Here is a 20460-nt window from a genome sequence, read left to right on the forward strand (position 1 = left end):
ATGACAGGCCCATGTTTGTTGCAATGCTCTTGCTGCTGAAAGGCTGTGCAGGGAACGATTTCCTATCAGGCATCATCCGTCACGACGAGTGTTTATTTCTCTCAATTGACAAATATGGGTCACTGGTTCATTAGGAAGAAGAAACGAGGGACTCGGCAATTAGAGGACCACATGAGGGATGTTTGTCAGAATCTTGTTCACTGATGTCATGCTCGCATTGAGGTTCCAGCACATTTTTTAAGATACAGCACAGATGGTATGTTAATTGTGTCAGTGATAGTATTAGCAGTTAACTGTAACTAATGTAAATAAAAAGGTACACAGTCATGTGATTTTAGTTTTATTATCTTCTTAAGCTGGATTCTCCGACCCTAGGTTCCCTGCCTCAAATTGCTCAGTGGAGCATCCTTTATGTCCTGTTAAATCTTTGCACACTCTTACAGAAACACCCTGTATATAAAGAAGTAATTTCAATGTGATTTTCCCAAAAGAAGAAAAAAAAGAGAGAGATCTCTATTCCAAAGGAGACCAGTGTTGGCGACACTTTTCTTAACTGTATTGATCCACCTCCTCCTTGGCTAACAAACATGTCTTTTGCCATTTATAGTCATTTCTTTGTCTATCCTAGTTTCTTCTATCTGTTTCTCATGACCATACCCTCCTAATCTAGATTAATGGAGCTTTTCCAGTACACTATGACACATGCATCCATCCTGTTTTGAGTCGTTACCATATCCTTTTTATTCGCCTCAGCAAACTTCATTTCAGCAGCTTGGATTTGGTTGTCCTCTCTTTCAGTGCACAGGTCTCCAGTGACTAAGGCTGGTTAGATTTGCCTTTTGTGGTATATGGTTGTCCCAAAGGAGGCACCTTTCTTGGTTGTAAAACTGGGCAGCTCTGTGTGTACAGTTCAGAAGTTCATTTCACATTTCTCAGAAATGCATAATTAGTAGCAATGTCTTTCATGTGTTGAGCTATCCAAACAACTAGTATATTAGTAATTAATTAATAGTACCCTTTTTTAAATACATAGCTGAGTTTCACCCATTCACCAAGAATTTAAAACATAAAAAAGAGAGAAGTTAAATACAAATAGGTAACAGAAATAGGCCTATATAGGCCTAGCTGTGGGTCTCTTCTTCATACTCCATAAATACCCCCCCCCCCCCCCCCCCCCTCCCCTCTGCTCCTCAACTCAGATCTGAATCATTTTCCCTTGGGCTATATTATTTCTGTCTCCTTACCACATATTTTCCTAGCTCCTGTTTTTGTCTTGTAATTAGTAATGGAGAAGTGATTTTAAAAGGCATTTAGTCCTGGTGTTTGTGTTGTATACATACAATTTTGTGCTATTTGCAATGTACATGAGTCCTTATTTGCTAGTTTTCTTATAAAACTTGATGACTTTTGTGACATTCTTGTTAACAAAAAAATATAATTTCTTTGCAAACAGGTTACACAAAATTCATATTAACCTGTCTGTTTTAAATCTGTTTTATTTGTTTACACAGAATTGAATTGACTGAACTCAGAAAACATTAGAGATGTACTGGTGATATTTGTGTTGATGCAAGATAGTTTGGCAGAATCTTTTAAAGCATTGTGCTTTGCATTTTCTTCTTTGTTTCACACATTACATTATAAAGACTGAAAAGGCAATTGTAATCACAGTGACTCACCACAACTCTAGGGATTCAGTTTTGCTGAAGGTCTATGGGAAATAAATCCCAAAGATAATTTGTGAAAAATAAATAAAACAATTCAATTTCTTTTGTTGGCAGCTCCACAGGAGTAAGGCAGCTTAAACATCTTCTGCCCCCACTTCTCAATTCAACTAGTGCCAAAGAAAACATGTGCGTACAATAAAACTTTTAATTTATTGAGACCAATAAGGTAACAAAATCAGACCTGATTTACCTTCATATGAATTAATTTTAATGAAAATTCATGTTTTGACCATGGAACGGGTTTTGTGTGCTAAATATTCACTGATGGCAAATTCAGTGAAATGCTGCACATGAAGTGTGCTTCTTGTGTGTTATCTCTAAAAAATTTATAGTGTGATAGTGAAGAGATTGGAAGTTTGGAAAGAAATTGAGACTGTAACATTCAACAATTAGGTAATTGTGATGCAACGTAACTCGTTTCGAAATTCAGAGTAAGTGATGATGTCTTTTCTAATCCAATAACGGTACCACTTTATCACATTTAAAATTCAGTCTGAGCATATGAAAATTCCAGGATGCAACAGGTTATCTGCCATATTACATTCAGTGTAATCTACATTTCTTGACTGAAATTTGTCATCTAATCTGTCCGCCTAAATCTTTCCATGAAAGATTTGATTTCTCTTATGTTATTGTGATGGTGATTTCTCCCAGTGAAGGTGAGAGTAAACAAAATATTACGGCATTTGGAGGAGTATATTGATTTAAAATTTCATGAAAGATCTAGCCAATATGAAAAACATCATTGTTTTAATGATTGTCACCCCAGCTCATTTATCATATCTGTGACACTGTCTTCTGCATTTCATGACTAAACAAAACAAGCTGCCCTTTTTTTTAACAGTTTCAATGCCCTCTGACAATCGTGTCAGGTAAGGATCACATACCACACCTCAATACTCCAGAAGAGGATAGACAACGATAGTGTAGGCAGTCACTTAGTAGATTTATTGCACATTATAAGTGTTTTGCTTAAAAATCTCATTGACGGTTTGCCTTCCTCACAACCTTTTCTAAGTGATAGTTCCAGTTTTAATTGTTCATAACTTTTATCTCTAGTTTCTTACATGATTTTGCAGCACAATTCTTTATTTTGTCAAATAGTAAAAGGTTTGTACATTGCGTATTTCTAGTGGTGAAAGAAAACTTTAATATGCAGGAAACATGTCTTTTCTCTCATATGTTTACTTTACTTTAACAAGCTTCTCTTCGCACTTCCTCAAATCTCTTAGCTGCAAATGCTTGGATTAATATTGATGTTCAAGGTAGCACAAGAGTTCGAAAAAAAATTTAGAGGGCAGCCTGTCATCCCTTAATTTGACTTAATCGAGTTCAGATTATATTTTAAAATATCATTAGACTGAGTTTCACAGACATATAGTGGTACTGCACATCATGTGTGATATAATCATAGCTTAACACTGTCATGACGACATCAATCCAGCACCCCTTTCCTCCCATAACACTGTGTGTTGCGCATCAGAACTGCAGTAAATGTAGCTATTTATTATCGTGTTTTTTGTTTTGCAGTTTCAAGTTATTCCTACTTACAATTATAATTATTCAACACATCTCACACTAGTACAAAAGATCAATGTGTAATATTTGTCACAAGAAGATCTATATATTATAACTGAGAAAGGTTTACATGTTGAAGTGCAGAGTTGTTTCACATCAAATCACGGTTCTTATGCATTAGACTGAAATGTAATTTATCACTGGTGACTGGGTATAAGGCAGATGCCTTCCTTAAATAAGAGTGTAAATGCACGGTTCCACAAAATTGTGTACCAATATTCTTAATGTAAACTTGTTGTAGAATTCTTGAGCATATTTTAAGTTTGACTATCATAAGTGTCTATAAGAAAGAAAAACTTCTGTTCACAAATCAAAAATTATTTAGAAAGTATCACTAATGCGAAACTTAGCTTGCCCTTTTCTGGCACGGTATCCTGCAGACCATGAATGAAGAGCAACAGGCAGATTCCTAGATTTCTGGAAAGTGTTTGACACGGAGCCATTTGAAGACTGTTGACATAGTTCTGAGGATACAGAATAGGTACTCAGCTATTTGAGTGGCTTAAAGACTTTTTAAGTAATAGAACTTAGTGTGCAGTAGTGCCCCAGGGAAGTGCGATATGAACTCTGTTGTTTCTTATGTATGTGAACAATGTGACAGATAGGGTGCGCAGCACTCTACAACTGTTTGCTGCTGCTGCTGATGATGTGGTGTATGGAAAAATGTTGGCATTGAATGGCTGTTGGGGGATACAGGATAACTTTGGTAGAATTTCTGTTTGGTGATGTGAATGACAACTTGCCCTAAATGTGAAAAATTGTAATCTAACTCAGATGAACAAGAAATACAATCCTGTAATGTTTGGTCATTGTGTCAGTGGTGTGCTGCTTGAACCACAATGTCCATTAAATTTTAGGCATAACAATGTAGACTGACATGAAATTTATTTAGTATTTTAAGATTGGTTGTAGGGAAAGTGAATGGTTGACTTTGGTTTATCAGAAGAATTCTAGGAAAGTGTAGCTCACTTATAAATGAGGCTACACATGTAACACATGTGAGAACCATCCTTGAGTACTACTGAAATGTTTTGTATACCCACCAATTTGAATTAGAAGAAGACATTAAAGGAATTCAGAAGTGTACTGCTAGATATGTTACTAGTAGGTTTGATCAACATGTATGAGAGAAATGTTCCAGAAACTCAAATGGGAATGTCTGGAAGGATGACGATGTTCTTTTCACAAAACGCTATTGAGGGAATTTACAGAACTTGCATTCGGGACAGACTGCAGAACAATTCTACTGCGCCAATGTACATCTCACATAAGGGTTACCAAGACAAGAGAAGGGAAATCATTGTGTATAGAAACATATAGTAGCTTGTTTTTCACTTACTCCATTTGTAATGACGTGGTGGTACAAGGTCTTCTCCGCCATGCACCATATAGTGGCTTGTAGGGTATGTACATAGCTAGTTTTTCCTGGCTGGCTAACAGTGTCACAGGACAGGTGTATTATGCTATTTGGGAGGAGGAGGAGGATGGGGGGGGGGGGATTACTAGATCTGAAGGATGATTCATGATTCATCCAAAAGCTAGCAACATTCTCAGTCTTGTTCATATAGCTATCAATGCCACAACTGTTCAGTGAGTTGTTGTCTTTACTTTTTATGTTAATTACTTATCGAGAAGGTAGTTTGTATTTAAAACCATTTGACCTCATGGATAAAAGTTTGGCATCTAAAGCATATCATATATTACAGGTGAAACCTAAGCTGTTCACATCTTCAGGCACCATTATCATCAGCGATAGAAGCAGATGGTGAGGGTGGATGAAGGCCTTTCTAGAAATTTTGTTCCACATTTTAATGACACATTGTGCTAACTTGTAGAAATTTATAATACTTTTTACATAAATTTTTGGCAGTTCCCCTGGCCACAGCACTTCCAATAATAGCTTTAGTGGCAATGTGTCATTTCCTTTCTCAAGACCTATGAAGACCAAATAACTGCTTACATTTCTTTCCATTCTCTTCTCCATGATTTGTCTTAAGGTAAAGATGTTATTTGCACATGACCTGCCTCTTCTAAAGCTATTTTGTTCTTCCACTTCATTTACAAACTTCTCTATTCTTGATTTTAAAATCCTCTCGTACACCCTGCTAAATTAACATATGCCATGATAATTGTTAGACACCTTCTTGCTTCCTTTTTTGTGTGTTTTTTCTATCTTTAAAAAAAATTCATTTATTTCTGGCATTCTTGTATGTGGAAAATGGAAAGCAAAACCATCATCCAAGAAAAAATATGAAAAATGTTAAGCGGTTTAACTGCAGATTTTAACACAACAGTGTTTGACTTGCTGTGGCCTTAAATACACTGTAGGTTGTTTGTTGTTGTCCGTTCTATGAAAACGTCCATAGCTATGGCTATTTGTTGGTTAGTTTGTTGATGTCTTGGTCATAATTTTGGTGTTTTTTAAATTTTTTGTGGAGACTGTGTATATATTAATAGATGGAAACATTCCACATGGGAAAAATATATCTAAAAACAAAGATGATGTGACTTACCAAACGAAAGCACTGGCACGTCGATAGACACAAACAAACACAAACATACACACAAAATTCAAGCTTTTGCAACAAACTGTTGCCTCATCAGGAAAGAGGGAAGGAGAGGGAAAGACGAAAGGAAGTGGGTTTTAAGGGAGAGGGTAAGGAGTCATTCCAATCCCGGGAGCGGAAAGACTTACCTTTGGGGGAAAGAAGGACGGGTATACACTCGCTCGCGCGCGCACGCGCGCGCGCACACACACACACACACACACACACACACACACACACACACACACACACACACACACAGATCCATCCACACATATACAGACACAAGCAGACATATATATATATTTTGTACAACTTTGCTTCCTCCATTTTTCCCCAACATTTTAGGCTTTAATGAAACAAATTTGTTACATGTGTATCATTCAAAGTATTTTCCATCGCTGGCCATACTTTCTTACATCTTCTGGGCAGTGTATGAATCCCCTGTCAAAAAAATTGTTTATCTTTTGAAGGGATCCACGGATCGATCAAATTTGTGACTTCTCCATGAGATCGGAAGTGTTGGTCAGGCAGCCCTTGGGCCATTGATCTAAGTAGGTGATTGTCAGAGGGAGCAATGTCTGGAGAATATGGCGGGTGGGGTAGGACTTTTCCAAGTATTTTTTGACCTCTTCTGCAACGTTGGATCGAACGTTGTCGTGCTGCAAAATCACTTTATCGTGCCTCTCGCTGTATTGCAGCCATTTGTCTTTCAGTGCTCTGCTCAAATGCATTAATTTCGTTTGATAACGAGCACCTGTGATTGTTTCACTTTGTTTTAGCACCTCATAGTACACAATGCTGAGCTGGTCCCACCAAATGCAGAGCATGATTCTTCGAACCGTGAATATTTGATTCGGCTGTTGACGTGGAAGCATGGACGGAGTATCCCCATGATTTTTTGAATTTAGGGTTATTGTAATGAGCCCATTGTTCATCCCCCATCACAATGTAATGCAGACAACCCTTCCATTTTTACCTCTGAAGCAACTGTTCATAAACACACAAATGCTGTTTAACGTCTCTTGGTTTCAGCTCACACAAGACCCAAGTTACTTCTTTCTGAATCACGCCCATAGCTTTGAGACATTTTGAAATCGCTTGCTGTGTCATTCCCACTCATCTCGCCAATTCTTCTTGAGTTTGATGCGAGTCTTTGCTCAGAAATGTCTCAAATTCTGCATTTTTGAAAACACTCTCTCTTCCACCACTATGCTGGTCTGTTGTTGTTGTGGTCTTCAGTCCTGAGACTGGTTTGATGCAGCTCTCCATGCTACTCTATCCTGTGCAAGCTTCTTCATCTCCCAGTACCCACTGCAACCTACATCCTTCTGAATCTGCTTAGTGTATTCATCTCTTGGTCTCCCTCTACGATTTTTACCCTCCACGCTGCTCTCCAATGCCAAATTTGTGATCCCTTGATGCCTCAAAACATGTCCTACCAACTGATCCCTTCTTCTAGTCAAGTTGTGCCACAAACTTCTCTTCTCTCCAATCCTATTCAATACCTCCTCATTAGTTACGTGATCTACCTACCTTATCTTCGGCATTCTTCTGTAGCACCACATTTCGAAAGCTTCTATTCTCTTCTTGTCCAAACTGGTTATCGTCCATGTTTCACTTCCATACATGGCTACACTCCATACAAATACTTTCAGAAACGACTTCCTGACACTTAAATCTATACTCGATGTTATCAAATTTCTCTTCTTCAGAAACGATTTCCTTGCCATTGCCAGTCTACATTTTATATCCTCTCTACTTCGACCATCATCAGTTATTTTGCTCCCTAAATAGCAAAACTCCTTTACTACTTTAAGTGTCTCATTTCCTAATCTAATCCCCTCAGCATCACCCGATTTAATTTGACTACATTCCATTATCCTCGTTTTGCTTTTGTTGATGTTCATCTTATATCCTCCTTTCAAGACACTGTCCATTCCGTTCAACTGCTCTTCCTAGTCCTTTGCTGTCTCTGACAGAATTACAGTGCCATCGGTGAACCTCAAAGTTTTTACTTCTTCTCCATGAATTTTAATACCTACTCCGAATTTTTCTTTTGTTTCCTTTACTACTTGCTCAATATACAGATTGAATAACATCGGGGAGAGGCTATAACCCTGTCTCACTCCTTTCCCAACCACTGCTTCCCTTTCATGCCCCTTGACTCTTATAACTGCCATCTGGTTTCTGTACAAATTGTAAATAGCCTTTCGCTCCCTGTATTTTACCCATGCCACCTTCAGAATTTGAAAGAGAGTATTCCAGTTAATGTTGTCAAAAGCTTTCTCTATGTCTACAAATGCTAGAAACGTAGGTTTGCCTTTTCTTAATCTTTCTTCTAAGATAAGTTGTAAGGTTAGTATTGCCTCACGTGTTCCAACATTTCTACGGAATCCAAACTGATCTTCCCTGAGGTCCGCTTCTACCAGTTTTTCCATTCGTCTGTAAAGAATTCACGTTAGTATTTTGCAGCTGAGATTTATTAAACTGATAGTTCGGTAATTTTCACATCTGTCAACACCTGCTTTCTTTGGTATTGGAATTATTATATTCTTCTTGAAGTCTGTGGGTATTTCGCCTGTCTCATACATCTTGCTCACCAGATGGTAGAGTTTTGTCATGACTGGCTCTCCCAAGGCCATCAGTAGTTCTAATGGAATGCTGTCTACTCCCGGGGCCTTGTTTCAACTTAGGTCTTTCAGTGCTCTGTCAAACTCTTCACGCAATATCGTATCTCCCATTTCATCTTCATCTACATCCTCTTCCATTCCCATAATATTGTCCTCAAGTACATCGCCCTTGTATAAACCCTCTATATACTCCTTCCACCTTTCTGCCTTCCCTTCTTTGCTTAGAACTGGGTTGCCATCTGAGCTCTTGATATTCATACAAGTGGTTCTCTTCTCTCCAAAGGTCTCTTTAATTTTCCTGTAGGCAGTATCTATCTTACCCCTAGTGAGACAAGCCTCAACATCCTTAAATTTGTCCTCTAGCCATCCCTGCTTAGCCATTTTGCACTTCCTGTCGATCTCATTTTTGAGACGTTTGTATTCCTTTTTGCCTGCTTCATTTACTGCATTTTTATATTTTCTCCTTTCATCAATTAAATTCAATATTTTTTCTGTTACCCAAGGATTTCTATTAGCCCTTGTCTTTTTACCTACTTGATCCTCTGCTGCCTTCACTACTTCATCCCTCAGAGCTACCCATTCTTCTTCTACTGTATTTCTTTCCCCTATTCCTGTCAATTGTTCCCTTATGCTCTCCCTGAAACTCTCTACAAACTCTGGTTCTTTCAGTTTATCCAGGTCCCATCTCCTTAAATTCCCACCTTTTTGCAGTTTCTTCAGTTTCAATCTGCAGTTCATAACCAATAGATTGTGGTCAGAATCCACATCTGCCCCTGGAAATGTCTTACAATTTAAAACCTGGTTCCTAAATCTCTGTCTTACCATTATATAATCTATCTGATACCTTTTAGTATCTCCAGGATTCTTCCAGGTATACAACCTTCTTTTATGATTCTTGAACCAAGTGTTAGCTATGATTAAGTTATGCTCTGTGCAAAATTCTACAAGGCGGCTTCCTCTTTCATTTCTTCCCCCCAATCCATATTCACCTACTATGTTTCCTTCTCTCCCTTTTCCTACTGACGAATTCCAGTCACCCATGACTATTAAATTTTCGTCTCCCTTCACTACCTGAATAATTTCTTTTATCTCGTCATACATGTCATCAATTTCTTCATCATCTGCCGAGCTAGTTGGCATATAAACTTGTATTAATGTAGTAGGCATGGGCTTTGTGTCTATCTTGGCCACAATAATTCGTTCACTATGCTGTTTGTAGTAGCTTACCCGCACTCTTATTTTTTTATTCATTATTAAACCTACTCCTGCATTACCCCTATTTGATTTTGTATTTATAACCCTGTAATCACCTGACCAAAAGTCTTGTTCCTCCTGCCACCAAACTTCACTAATTCCCACTATATCTAACTTTAACCTATCCATTTTCCTTTTTAAATTTTCTAACCTACCTGCCCGATTAAGGGATCTGACATTCCACGCTCCGATCCGTAGAATGCCAGTTTTCTTTCTTCTGATATGCTGGTCTAGGATGTTAAAATTACCATTCCTGAAGCGTTGAAACCACTCGCGACACGTTCTTTCACTAATAGTGTCCTTACCATACGTACTTGAGACCATTCAGTGAGACTTGGCTGCTGTTTTCTTCATATTGAAACAAAACAGTAACACCTCCCGCAAATGACGAGAATTAGGCTCGTAAACTGACATTTTCAATCAAGAACAACTTTATGATGCTGACACAAATCAACTAATGTTTGAATGAGGCTATTTTGACCGAGATCCAAACTAACTGCGTGATGTGTGCAATCTGTTTCTTTTGACTGCTACTTCCCACTGTTACCACCTATCGGCAAGCGGTGGAAGCAAAATTGTACGCCTTGTATAATTTACAGTTCTTGCTTTTCAGTGCCTACAAAATTAGAGTGACCTTCAGTATTTATGATTTGTTTGGAGTTTTTATGGTGAAACGAACATCTTGTGATGGCAAGACAGTGAACAGATTAATGATAACCATCCATAAGGCATTTAAGTAGGCACTTGAAAATGATAGCCCAATTTATGATTTTGCATTCCCTTTTAGAGCACACATCATATGCAACTGTGTTGCATAATGTAATGTTGCTCTAGTAATTCTGCAGTAGCCTTTGTGCTTTTTGGAGTTCTGAGACTCATTTTAAGTTTGCACTCTGTTCGAAATCTGTTACCAGCATATCTCGAAGATATTTAATGGAAGACTCATGCGTCACATTTCTAAGTGTACTGTTTCAGGTTTTCAACATAAAATGTTTCATTGCAAAGTATTTGGAGGTTTGTTTTTGTGTAGATTCACTGTAGTGTCTGGTTCTGGACTAAGCGGCCTTTTGTGGTGGTATGTTGTTTTTTAGTGGTATGTTGTTGATACTTTCATTGTAGGACCCCAGGAGTGGCGAAGTAATGAAATTTTTGCACCATCTCAACTCCACTAGTAAGAGCGTTCTTTTCACCATAGAAACAGAAATAAATGGTTGTCTGACACTCTTTGATGTTTTGTATATTTGTAAGAGTGATGATGCTCTGTGTCATTCAGTTTACCGGAAGCCCACTCTTGCGGACTTATATTTACAGTCTTCAAGTTCTTAAGTGAATCAACAGGGCAGTATCTGTTGAAGCAAAAAACCAGCAATCGAACAAGAAGAATAGTACACCTGCAAAATCGACAGCTTTTCTTCTATTTATTGTTAATGTTTTGTTGCATATAGCATCATTCTCTTTAAATTTCAAGTTCAAGTGGTTTTCTGTCCTCTCTATAAGATTTTAGATATTGGATTGCTGAAGTATAAGTTGGAAAGTTGCTGCTCACCATATAGCAGAGATGCTGAGTAGTATGCAGCTCAACATCTCCACTATATGGTGAGTAGCAACTTTCCTTCTCTAATGTTGTTACATTCCTCCCTGGATTTTCCATTTCTTGAAGTATAAGTTGTTGTTATGGTATATCAAATTCCTTGTGAAGAGTAATGTGGCTTACATAGATCAGACTACATATGCAAACCATGAAAGGATGTTGCATAGAACATCAATGCTGCACTGAAATAGAAATTTAAACTACATGCAAGATTATATGGACAAGACTTATTGTCGTAGGTAGCATCAGATTGTAATTGAATACTGCTATCGACCACTAGACTCACCTCCTGATGTAACAAATAACTTCAGAGAAAACATGATTAGGTAGTGTGTTAACTCTCCAATCATACTGTAATCTTCTGTGGAGACTTTACCATTCATCAGCCAGTTGGGAAAATTAGTTTTGTTCATGGTGAGCATGACAAGATATCCTGTGAAACCATACTAAATGCGTTCTCTGAAAACTGCTTAGAACAGATAGTTCAGAGCTTCACTCATGATAAACTTGTATTATACCGAATGGCAACAAATAGACTTCATCTCTACATCTACATCTACATTTATACTCCGCAAGCCACCCAACGGTGTGTGGCGGAGGGCACTTTACGTGCCACTGTCATTACCTCCCTTTCCTGTTCCAGTCGCGTATGGTTCGCGGGAAGAACGACTGTCTGAAAGCCTCCGTGCGCGCTCTAATCTCTCTAATTTTACATTCGTGATCTCCTCGGGAGGTATAAGTAGGGGGAAGCAATATATTCGATACCTCATCCAGAAACGCACCCTCTCGAAACCTGGCGAGCAAGCTACACCGCGATGCAGAGCGCCTCTCTTGCAGAGTCTGCCACTTGAGTTTATTAAACATCTCCGTAACGCTATCACGGTTACCAAATAACCCTGTGACGAAACGCGCTGCTCTTCTTTGGATCCTCTCTATCTCCTCCGTCAGACCGATCTGGTACGGATCCCACACTGATGAGCAATACTCAAGTATAGGTCGAATGAGTGTTTTGTAAGCCACCTCCTTTGTTGATGGACTACATTTTCTAAGCACTCTCCCAATGAATCTCAACCTGGTACCCGCCTTACCAACAATTAATTTTATATGATCATTCCACTTCAAATCGTTCCGCACGCATACTCCCAGATATTTTACAGAAGTAACTGCTACCAGTGTTTGTTCCGCTATCATATAATCATACAATAAAGGATCCTTCTTTCTATGTATTCGCAATACATTACATTTGTCTATGTTAAGGGTCAGTTGCCACTCCCTGCACCAAGTGCCTATCCGCTGCAGATCTTCCTGCATTTCGCTACAATTTTCTAATGCTGCAACTTCTCTGTACACTACAGCATCATCCGCGAAAAGCCGCATGGAACTTCCGACACTATCTACTAGGTCATTTATATATATTGTGAAAAGCAATGGTCCCATAACACTCCCCTGTGGCACGCCAGAGGTTACTTTAACGTCTGTAGACGTCTCTCCATTGATAACAACATGCTGTGTTCTGTTTGCTAAAAACTCTTCAATCCAGCCACACAGCTGGTCTAATATTCCGTAGGCTCTTACTTTGTTTATCAGGCGACAGTGCGGAACTGTATCGAACGCCTTCCAGAAGTCAAGAAAAATAGCACCTACCTGGGAGCCTGTATCTAATATTTTCTGGGTCTCATGAACAAATAAAGCGAGTTGGGTTTCACACGATCGCTGTTTCCGGAATCCATGTTGATTCCTACATAGTAGATTCTGGGTTTCCAAAAACGACATGATACTCGAGCAAAAAACATGTTCTAAAATTCTACAACAGATCGACGTCAGAGATATAGGTCTATAGTTTTGCGCATCTGCTCGTCACCCTTCTTGAAGACTGGGACTATCTGTGCTCTTTTCCAGTCATTTGGAACCCTCCGTTCCTCTAGAGACTTGCGGTACACGGCTGTTAGGAGGGGGGCAAGTTCTTTCGCGTACTCTGTGTAGAATCGAATTGGTATCCCGTCAGGTCCAGTGGACTTTCCTCTATTGAGTGATTCCAGTTGCTTTTCTATTCCTTGGACACTTATTTCGATGTCAGCCATTTTTTCGTTTGTGCGAGGATTTAGAGAAGGAACTGCAGTGCGGTCTTCCTCTGTGAAACAGCTTTGGAAAAAGGTGTTTAGTATTTCAGCTTTACGTGTGTCATCCTCTGTTTCAATGCCATCAGCATCCCTTAGTGTCTGGATATGCTGTTTCGAGCCACTTACTGATTTAACATAAGACCAGAACTTCCTAGGATTTTCTGTCAAGTCGGTACACAGAATTTTACTTTCGAATTCACTGAACGCTTCACGCATAGCCCTCCTTACGCTAACTTTGACATCGTTTAGCTTCTGTTTGTCTGAGAGGTTTTGGCTGCGTTTAAACTTGGAGTGGAGCTCTCTTTGCTTTCGCAGTAGTTTCCTAACTTTGTTGTTGTACCACGGTGGGTTTTTCCCGTCCCTCACAGTTTTACTCGGCACGTACCTGTCTAAAACGCATTTTACGATTGCCTTGAACTTTTTCCATAAACACTCAACATTGTCAGTGTCGGAACAGAAATTTTCGTTTTGATCTGTTAGGTAGTCTGAAATCTGCCTTCTATTACTCTTGCTAAACAGATAAACCTTCCTCCCTTTTTTTATATTCCTATTAACTTCCATATTCAGGGATGCTGCAACGGCCTTATGATCACTGATTCCCTGTTCTGCACTATAAGGATGTCCACTTCATAACTAATATCAGTGACCATAAGGTGGTTGTGAGTGACCGTGATGTGGTTATCAAAGTGCAAAGGGCAACTAAATCAAGTAGAAAGTGTTGCATGTTCAGTAAACTAAATAACAAAAGGAGTAGTGTTACACTGCAATGACGACATGTAAATTTTTAGCATAGGGCAGGAGCATGTAGGGGAACAGTGGCTCAAGATAAAAAGAGTAGTTGACCTCACTCTGGAGAGATATGCACCCAGCAGAACGAGAGAGAGAGGGAGAGAGAGAGATGCTGAATGGAATGTCTTTGGCTGTCTAGACAGCAATGAATGAAGCCTTCAGTGTCTGTTGTAGCAGAATATTGTCAAATGATCTTTCACAAAACCCAAAGAAATTTTGGATGTATGTAGACTGTTGTGCCACCAAAGTCCACATCCACTCATGGTTGAGACAGAAACTGAAATTAAGAGGGAAGCAAAGTAAAAGCACAAATGCACTCTGGTATTTTTCAATGTTCCTTTACATAGGAAAACTGAGGGGTATTGTCCCAATTTAATTCTAGTGCCATTGAAAAGGTGAATGAAATAGATATTACTGGCAGTGGTCCTGAGAAAGAGCTTAAATCGTTAAAATTGAATAACCTCCAGGGCGCGATGGAATCCCTGTCAGGTATTATACTGAATTTGGATCCAAGTTAGCCCCTCTTTGAACTATATTGTATTGTAGATAGGGATAAAGAAAATCTTTGCCTTGTAATTGAAAAGAAAATACGGGTCACACACATCTGCGAGCAGGGTAGTAGAACTAATCCTCAAAACTCCTGTCCAATATCCTTGCCATCAATTGGTTGTAGAATCTTGGAACATATTCTGAGCTCAAATGTAATGAGATATCTTTAATAGAATGATCTCCTCCATGCCAACAAACTTGAATTCTGAAAACATTGATCAAGATGCAGTATTTCTCGATTTGCAAAAAGCATTTGACTCACTAATATATCTATGCTGATTACTAAAGTATGACTGTATATGGTATCAAGCATTATTTGTGACAGTTGAGGGTTCTGTGGTAGGAAGGATGCAGCGAGTTATCTTTGATGGAGAGTCATCAACAGATGTAGAAGTAACTTGTGCTGTGCCCCATGGAAATGTGTTGGCACCGTTGCTGTTCATGTTGTACATTAATGACCTTGCAGACAATATCAATAGTAATCTCAGACTTTTAACAGGCAGTGCAGCTATCTGCAGTATATACTGTCAAAAAGAAGATACATAAATATTCAGTCAGATCTTGATAAGATTTCAGAATGGTTCAAAGATAGGCAACTCGTTTCAAATTATTCACTTCATATATATATATATATATATATATATATATATATATATATAAAAAGTAATGTCCTATAATACCAATGAGTCACAGTTGGAATTGCCAGTTAATATAAATACCTGGATGTAACGCTTTGTATGGATATGAAATGGAATGATCACATTGGCTCAGTCATGGACAAAGCAGGTGGCAGACTTCTGTTTATTTGTAGAATACTGGGGAAGTACAATCAATCTACAAAGGAGATTGCATTCAAATCACTCGTGCAATCCATCCTAGGGTACTGCTCAAGTGTGTGAGACCTGTACAAAATAGTACTAATAGGGGATATTGAACATATACAGAGAAGGGCAGCAAAAATAGTCACAGGTTTGTTTGACCTGTGATAGAGAGAAGAAACTGAACTGGCAGACTCTTGAAGATAGCCATAAACTATCCCGAGAAAACCTACTTGCAAAGTTCCAAGAACTGGCTTTAAATTATGGCTTTACGAGTATGCTGCTACCACGTACACATTGCTTCTTTAGGGATTGTGAGGACAAGAATATATTAATTACAGGATGCACGGAGGCATTTAAACAATCATTCTTCCCACACTCCGTATGTGAATGGAAAGGGGGAAAGCCCTAATAACTGGTGCAGTGGTTTACAGAGTATAGATGAAGATGTACTTGCCTTTTTCATGCCATAAAATCTGCCCTTGCTGATCATTGTATATCCATGTGGCATACAATGAAATATGATACAACACTGATTTTGTCTACTGCCTATTAATTTTGGGATTCTGTTATTAAAGAGTCTCATGAGATACACATGGCAGAAAACTGTATTATTTGGAAAAGCGGTTATCAATTGGATAACATGTGGAATCCCCTTATTTCCACGATATGCTCTGAACAAAAATAATGGAGTACACTAAGGGTTGTGGTAATCCATCAGAAAACAGTATCACATTTTCAACATAAAAAATGCTGCCTGCTAGCAGTACAATCAGTCTTGCAATTACAATCTTGATGCACTAACAAAACATGTACAACACTGTAAATAATTGTGTGACATAGACATTCATTGTGTTTTTGATGACCCACCTGAAGATGTCTGGCAGGAATGCAGACAAAATATTGTGTGTCTTAATAAATGTCGACTGGCTGCACTCCCAGAATGTCATTGAGTGTTCAGAACACTGGAGAAAGCTTCAAGGTTCATAATTAATTCCTGTTTTAGAGCTTACTGGATCCTAGTGATAATATTGATTCATAAATCACCAGTGAATGCTAAGCACTCAACCATGATTTTGCGTACAATGTATCCAATATTTATAGCTTTATATATTTTTCTCAGCCTCTGATAACTTTGTGTTAACTAAGTTAATTATTCATATTGTGTATTATTCCTTGTGACCATTGTTTGTATTAACTAAGCTCTTTATTCATATTGTGTATTATTCTACGTGACCATTGTAACATTCGTGTAGGGCCATGTAACATGTCAGTTCATTAAGTGCTTTATAACTAAGTTCACTGAATCAGTAAGAAATAATAACAACAGTATCACTGTAAATGGTACTCATTTTCAGTTCTTAACAATGGCCAGGAAACGAGGATGATGGTGATCATGTTAGGAACATGTCAGCCTATGCCTAGAAGAAACCATCCTGTACTCACATTGGAATGACCCTTTCAGTTTATTAGCTCTTATACTGATACTTCCTACAACAGACTCCAGAAGAGTAAGACATTAATTATCATAGTAGAGAGTTATACTTATTTCTACAGTATATTTTTAAATTCATGATGCTTTCATAGAAGTTTGACATCGCCCTGAATAAGCCCCTCAAAATGTTTTTGACACTTGGTTCCTTTGTGAATCATTTGTCTAAGAATAAACTTTTTAGATTCTTAGAACAATAGTACTTCGTTGGCATGAGCTCTACACTTTATATAGCAAAAAGAAGAACCCTGACAGTTATCAGTCCTGTTGTCAGCTTTCCAATGCAAAGTGCAAAAGGCTGCTGTCAGCACCAAAGCTATGTGACTAAAAACAGTACTCATCTATACAGCTGGAACAACACTGGTACATTGCTGAAGAGATGTATACAAAATTGCGATACATGAATGGTTGTGACAGATGCATGACACAACTGTGCCAATCCCACTGTGACTGTCAGGGCTGTTCTTTCATCTTAAGGACTATAGTGAGGAGGTGGTTTTTATGTGGTAGAGTTGTATCATGTAAAAAATCTGTTCTTTTTAATTGATCTTTAAATTCTCATCAACCACTGAACTTCCATGATTTATAACCAATATATGCTGCTTAACTTATGATTATTTTTAAATTATACTAGGTATAGTAAAATATGCACAATAGCAGGGGACCAACATACCATGTGACTCACTCACGAATGGCATTAGTCTACGGCGTCTATCTGTAGCTTGAGCCGTGGTCTTAATTTACAGCGATTAGCATTGGTTTTTGTATTAATTTAGATATAATGAGGCTTTTTAGTCATGGCTGACTTGATTACTGCTGTGACATAAAATACAAGTATTATGTCAGTAAATAATAGCAATAATTTACCAAGTATAGAGGTGATTTTTCCACCGTGTACAAACTCTAGTGGCCTAGGGATTGATTGATGAGAGGAATAAAAAAGGTCTAATGAAATTATGTTTGGAAATGAATGGTCTCCGTGCTAGAGAACATTTCTTCAATCACACATTGCTTTAGAGATTGTGGTCTAACATGCACTGTACCATGCGGTCACAGTTACAGTGTGTGTCGAAAATGCCTTCACGTGCCTCTGTACATGCGTGTATACGCCTTAGCATGTTGTGTCTCTCATGATCACATTGGCCAGGCTGCATCCGAATAATGTCAGAGGCAGCTTGAATACACTGCTCCATTGTCTCCACATCTGGAATGGGCTCTGCAGACATGATTCTTTTGGACGGCCCCACTACCAGAAATCACACGGGCTGAGAGCCAATGAACGAGCAGGCCATGCAATTGGACTCCATCGTCTGATCCGTTGACCAGGGAAGACACAATTGAGATGCGTCCGGACATTAAAGGTTACTGGCGAAGTGGGCTGGAGCACCATCATATAGCACTCACATAACCATTTGACTCATCAATGGCACTTCTTCCAGCAGGGACCCAAAGTCACCCAAAAGAAACACCATTAGCCTCATCCTGTTAGGTGATGTGGAAGGAAGACTGGTCCCAAAATGCGGTCATCAGTTATCCTGGCCCACACATTCCTGCTGCACCAATGCTGACGATTTGCTGTCACCATACCGTGGGGGCTCTGCATACTATCCCACAGATAGTTGAAGACAAAAGATAGTTGAAGACAAAAAATAGTTGAAGATAACAGATAGTTGAAGATAACGCTCCGCGTAAAGGTGGCCTATCTGTGAGTAGGTTGCATGACACAGATATCATAATCCTAGCTGCCTGGTAAAGGAAACAGTGACAAAACTGCTCTCAGAGTGGAAAGTCTGTAGCTAGTAAGCCCTACACACACCGTAAATGATAAGGGTAGTAACAATTGCCATGGGGAATGTTCCGCATGGTCACCTGGCTTACCCTGTACTGACGGACCAGCTGCCCGTTACTGACACAGCGGTCGCCTTCACAGTGTAATCACATTTTCCTCCATGTCTGGTGTCCAAACGTTTAGGGTATGTCCTTCATGATTTCCTGAAATGACCCTGTCTCAGACCAATGGCGAAACACTGTTGCAAACATTGAGTGCTGTGCTTGTTGTTGGCAGGGATAAGTCTCCTGACACAACCTCGCTGCCTGTTGCCACTTGCCTTTTCATAAGTAAATACCATGTTGGCAAGTTCTCGATTCGAATTCAGAATCATTGTGTACAACGCTGTATCACATCTACTATAAGGTGAGTCAGCAAGAGATGTGAATCAGACACATTACCAATGACTGGCAGGAGAAGGGGTTAGGGCATGACATATGAGGAACGGAACATTACCACCCTCTAGGAGCAAACCACGCATACTGTAACTGTGGCTAGCAAGGAAACCACACGTTTCCGGATGTAAGTTCATTATACCTTTTTTGTTCCTTATCCTCTCAGTGATCAGTCTCTAGAGTTTGTACACGGTGGAAAAAATCATGCTGTATAAATATAGAGTATACATCGACTTTCTAGTTGCCAGAGTAGAAAACAGCTGGAGCATCTGGCATGCAGCAGAAATCATACTGGTGTTGTCACAAAGTATTTCTTTCTCTTCATGTGCATGATGCATCATTTGCCTACCTTGCAACTTCAGTAGTGCACTTTGTGCATAGTTATTCCGAGTACCACAGCTACAGTTTTTACCTCGTCACTAAATGGTCCATAATTTGCGAAAGGTTATATAATGCCCTATCTAATGAGCTAGGATTGATCTAATATCTTATATGCTTTTAAACATCTGGGAAGCTTTGGATGGTCTCTCTGCTGTTTCTCTATACCCAACAGCTTCGCATGCATGAGGTTTCATTTGCACTTCCATTTAACTGAAGCAGTGGGTACTGAAATATGTCAACATGTTTCACAAGTGACATTGTTAGATCAGATCTCATCACTTGTATAATTTATCCGTTTATTTTCTTATGTCTAAATGTTTTACTGATGTTATTAACTACCTTTTAATTTTTTTGGTTGCTAAAACCACATTGAAACAGGTAGCATTATATGAGGAATGCAAGTCCAAATCTGAGCTATGATATAAAACTTTTTTTTTATGTGGCTTCTTTCTGCGTAATGTCTCCACTATACTTAACTCATTGTAGTGTGCCTGTTTGAACCTGGATTTTTCATTATTGTTTTTGTCATGTGAATATGACCTGATGTGTCTAAATCTTTTCTTATTTTTACTATCACAATATGTCACCATTGTGCTGTTATTCAAATTGTAAAGAATTTAGTCTTTTCTTTAGAAACACTATAAAATATTCTATTACCCCCTGTATACTTTGAAGCTATTTGAAGACTATGTTGTATATCCATTTGCCTATTTTGTCAGTATAATTTTTTATCAAAGGTCTCTATCTTATTTGTGTTTT

At 38.7% G+C, this 20460-nt stretch overlaps 1 protein-coding gene across 4 annotated transcripts in view; it reads left to right on the plus strand.

Annotated features, from left to right (window-relative positions):
* Positions 1–20460, plus strand: part of LOC126412132 (mucin-17-like) — a 76318-nt gene that overhangs the window by 2930 nt on the left and 52928 nt on the right. The window contains exons 1-2 of one of the 4 annotated variants that reach the window (XM_050081577.1): positions 1806–1853; positions 16964–17116. The exons of 1 other annotated variant lie outside the window; for it this stretch is intronic. Coding sequence is in view for 1 of the 3 variants with exons in the window: in XM_050081575.1 (XP_049937532.1) it covers positions 1852–1853 (2 nt within the window). In the remaining 2 variants the exon portion in view is untranslated. Of the gene's footprint in view, positions 1–1781; positions 1854–16963; positions 17117–20460 lie in introns of those variants that run through there. 2 more of the 4 variants (XM_050081576.1, XM_050081575.1) reach the window with 2 other exon arrangements.

This window comes from Schistocerca serialis, chromosome 7, assembly GCF_023864345.2.
Source record: "Schistocerca serialis cubense isolate TAMUIC-IGC-003099 chromosome 7, iqSchSeri2.2, whole genome shotgun sequence".
NCBI lineage: Eukaryota > Metazoa > Arthropoda > Insecta > Orthoptera > Acrididae > Schistocerca > Schistocerca serialis.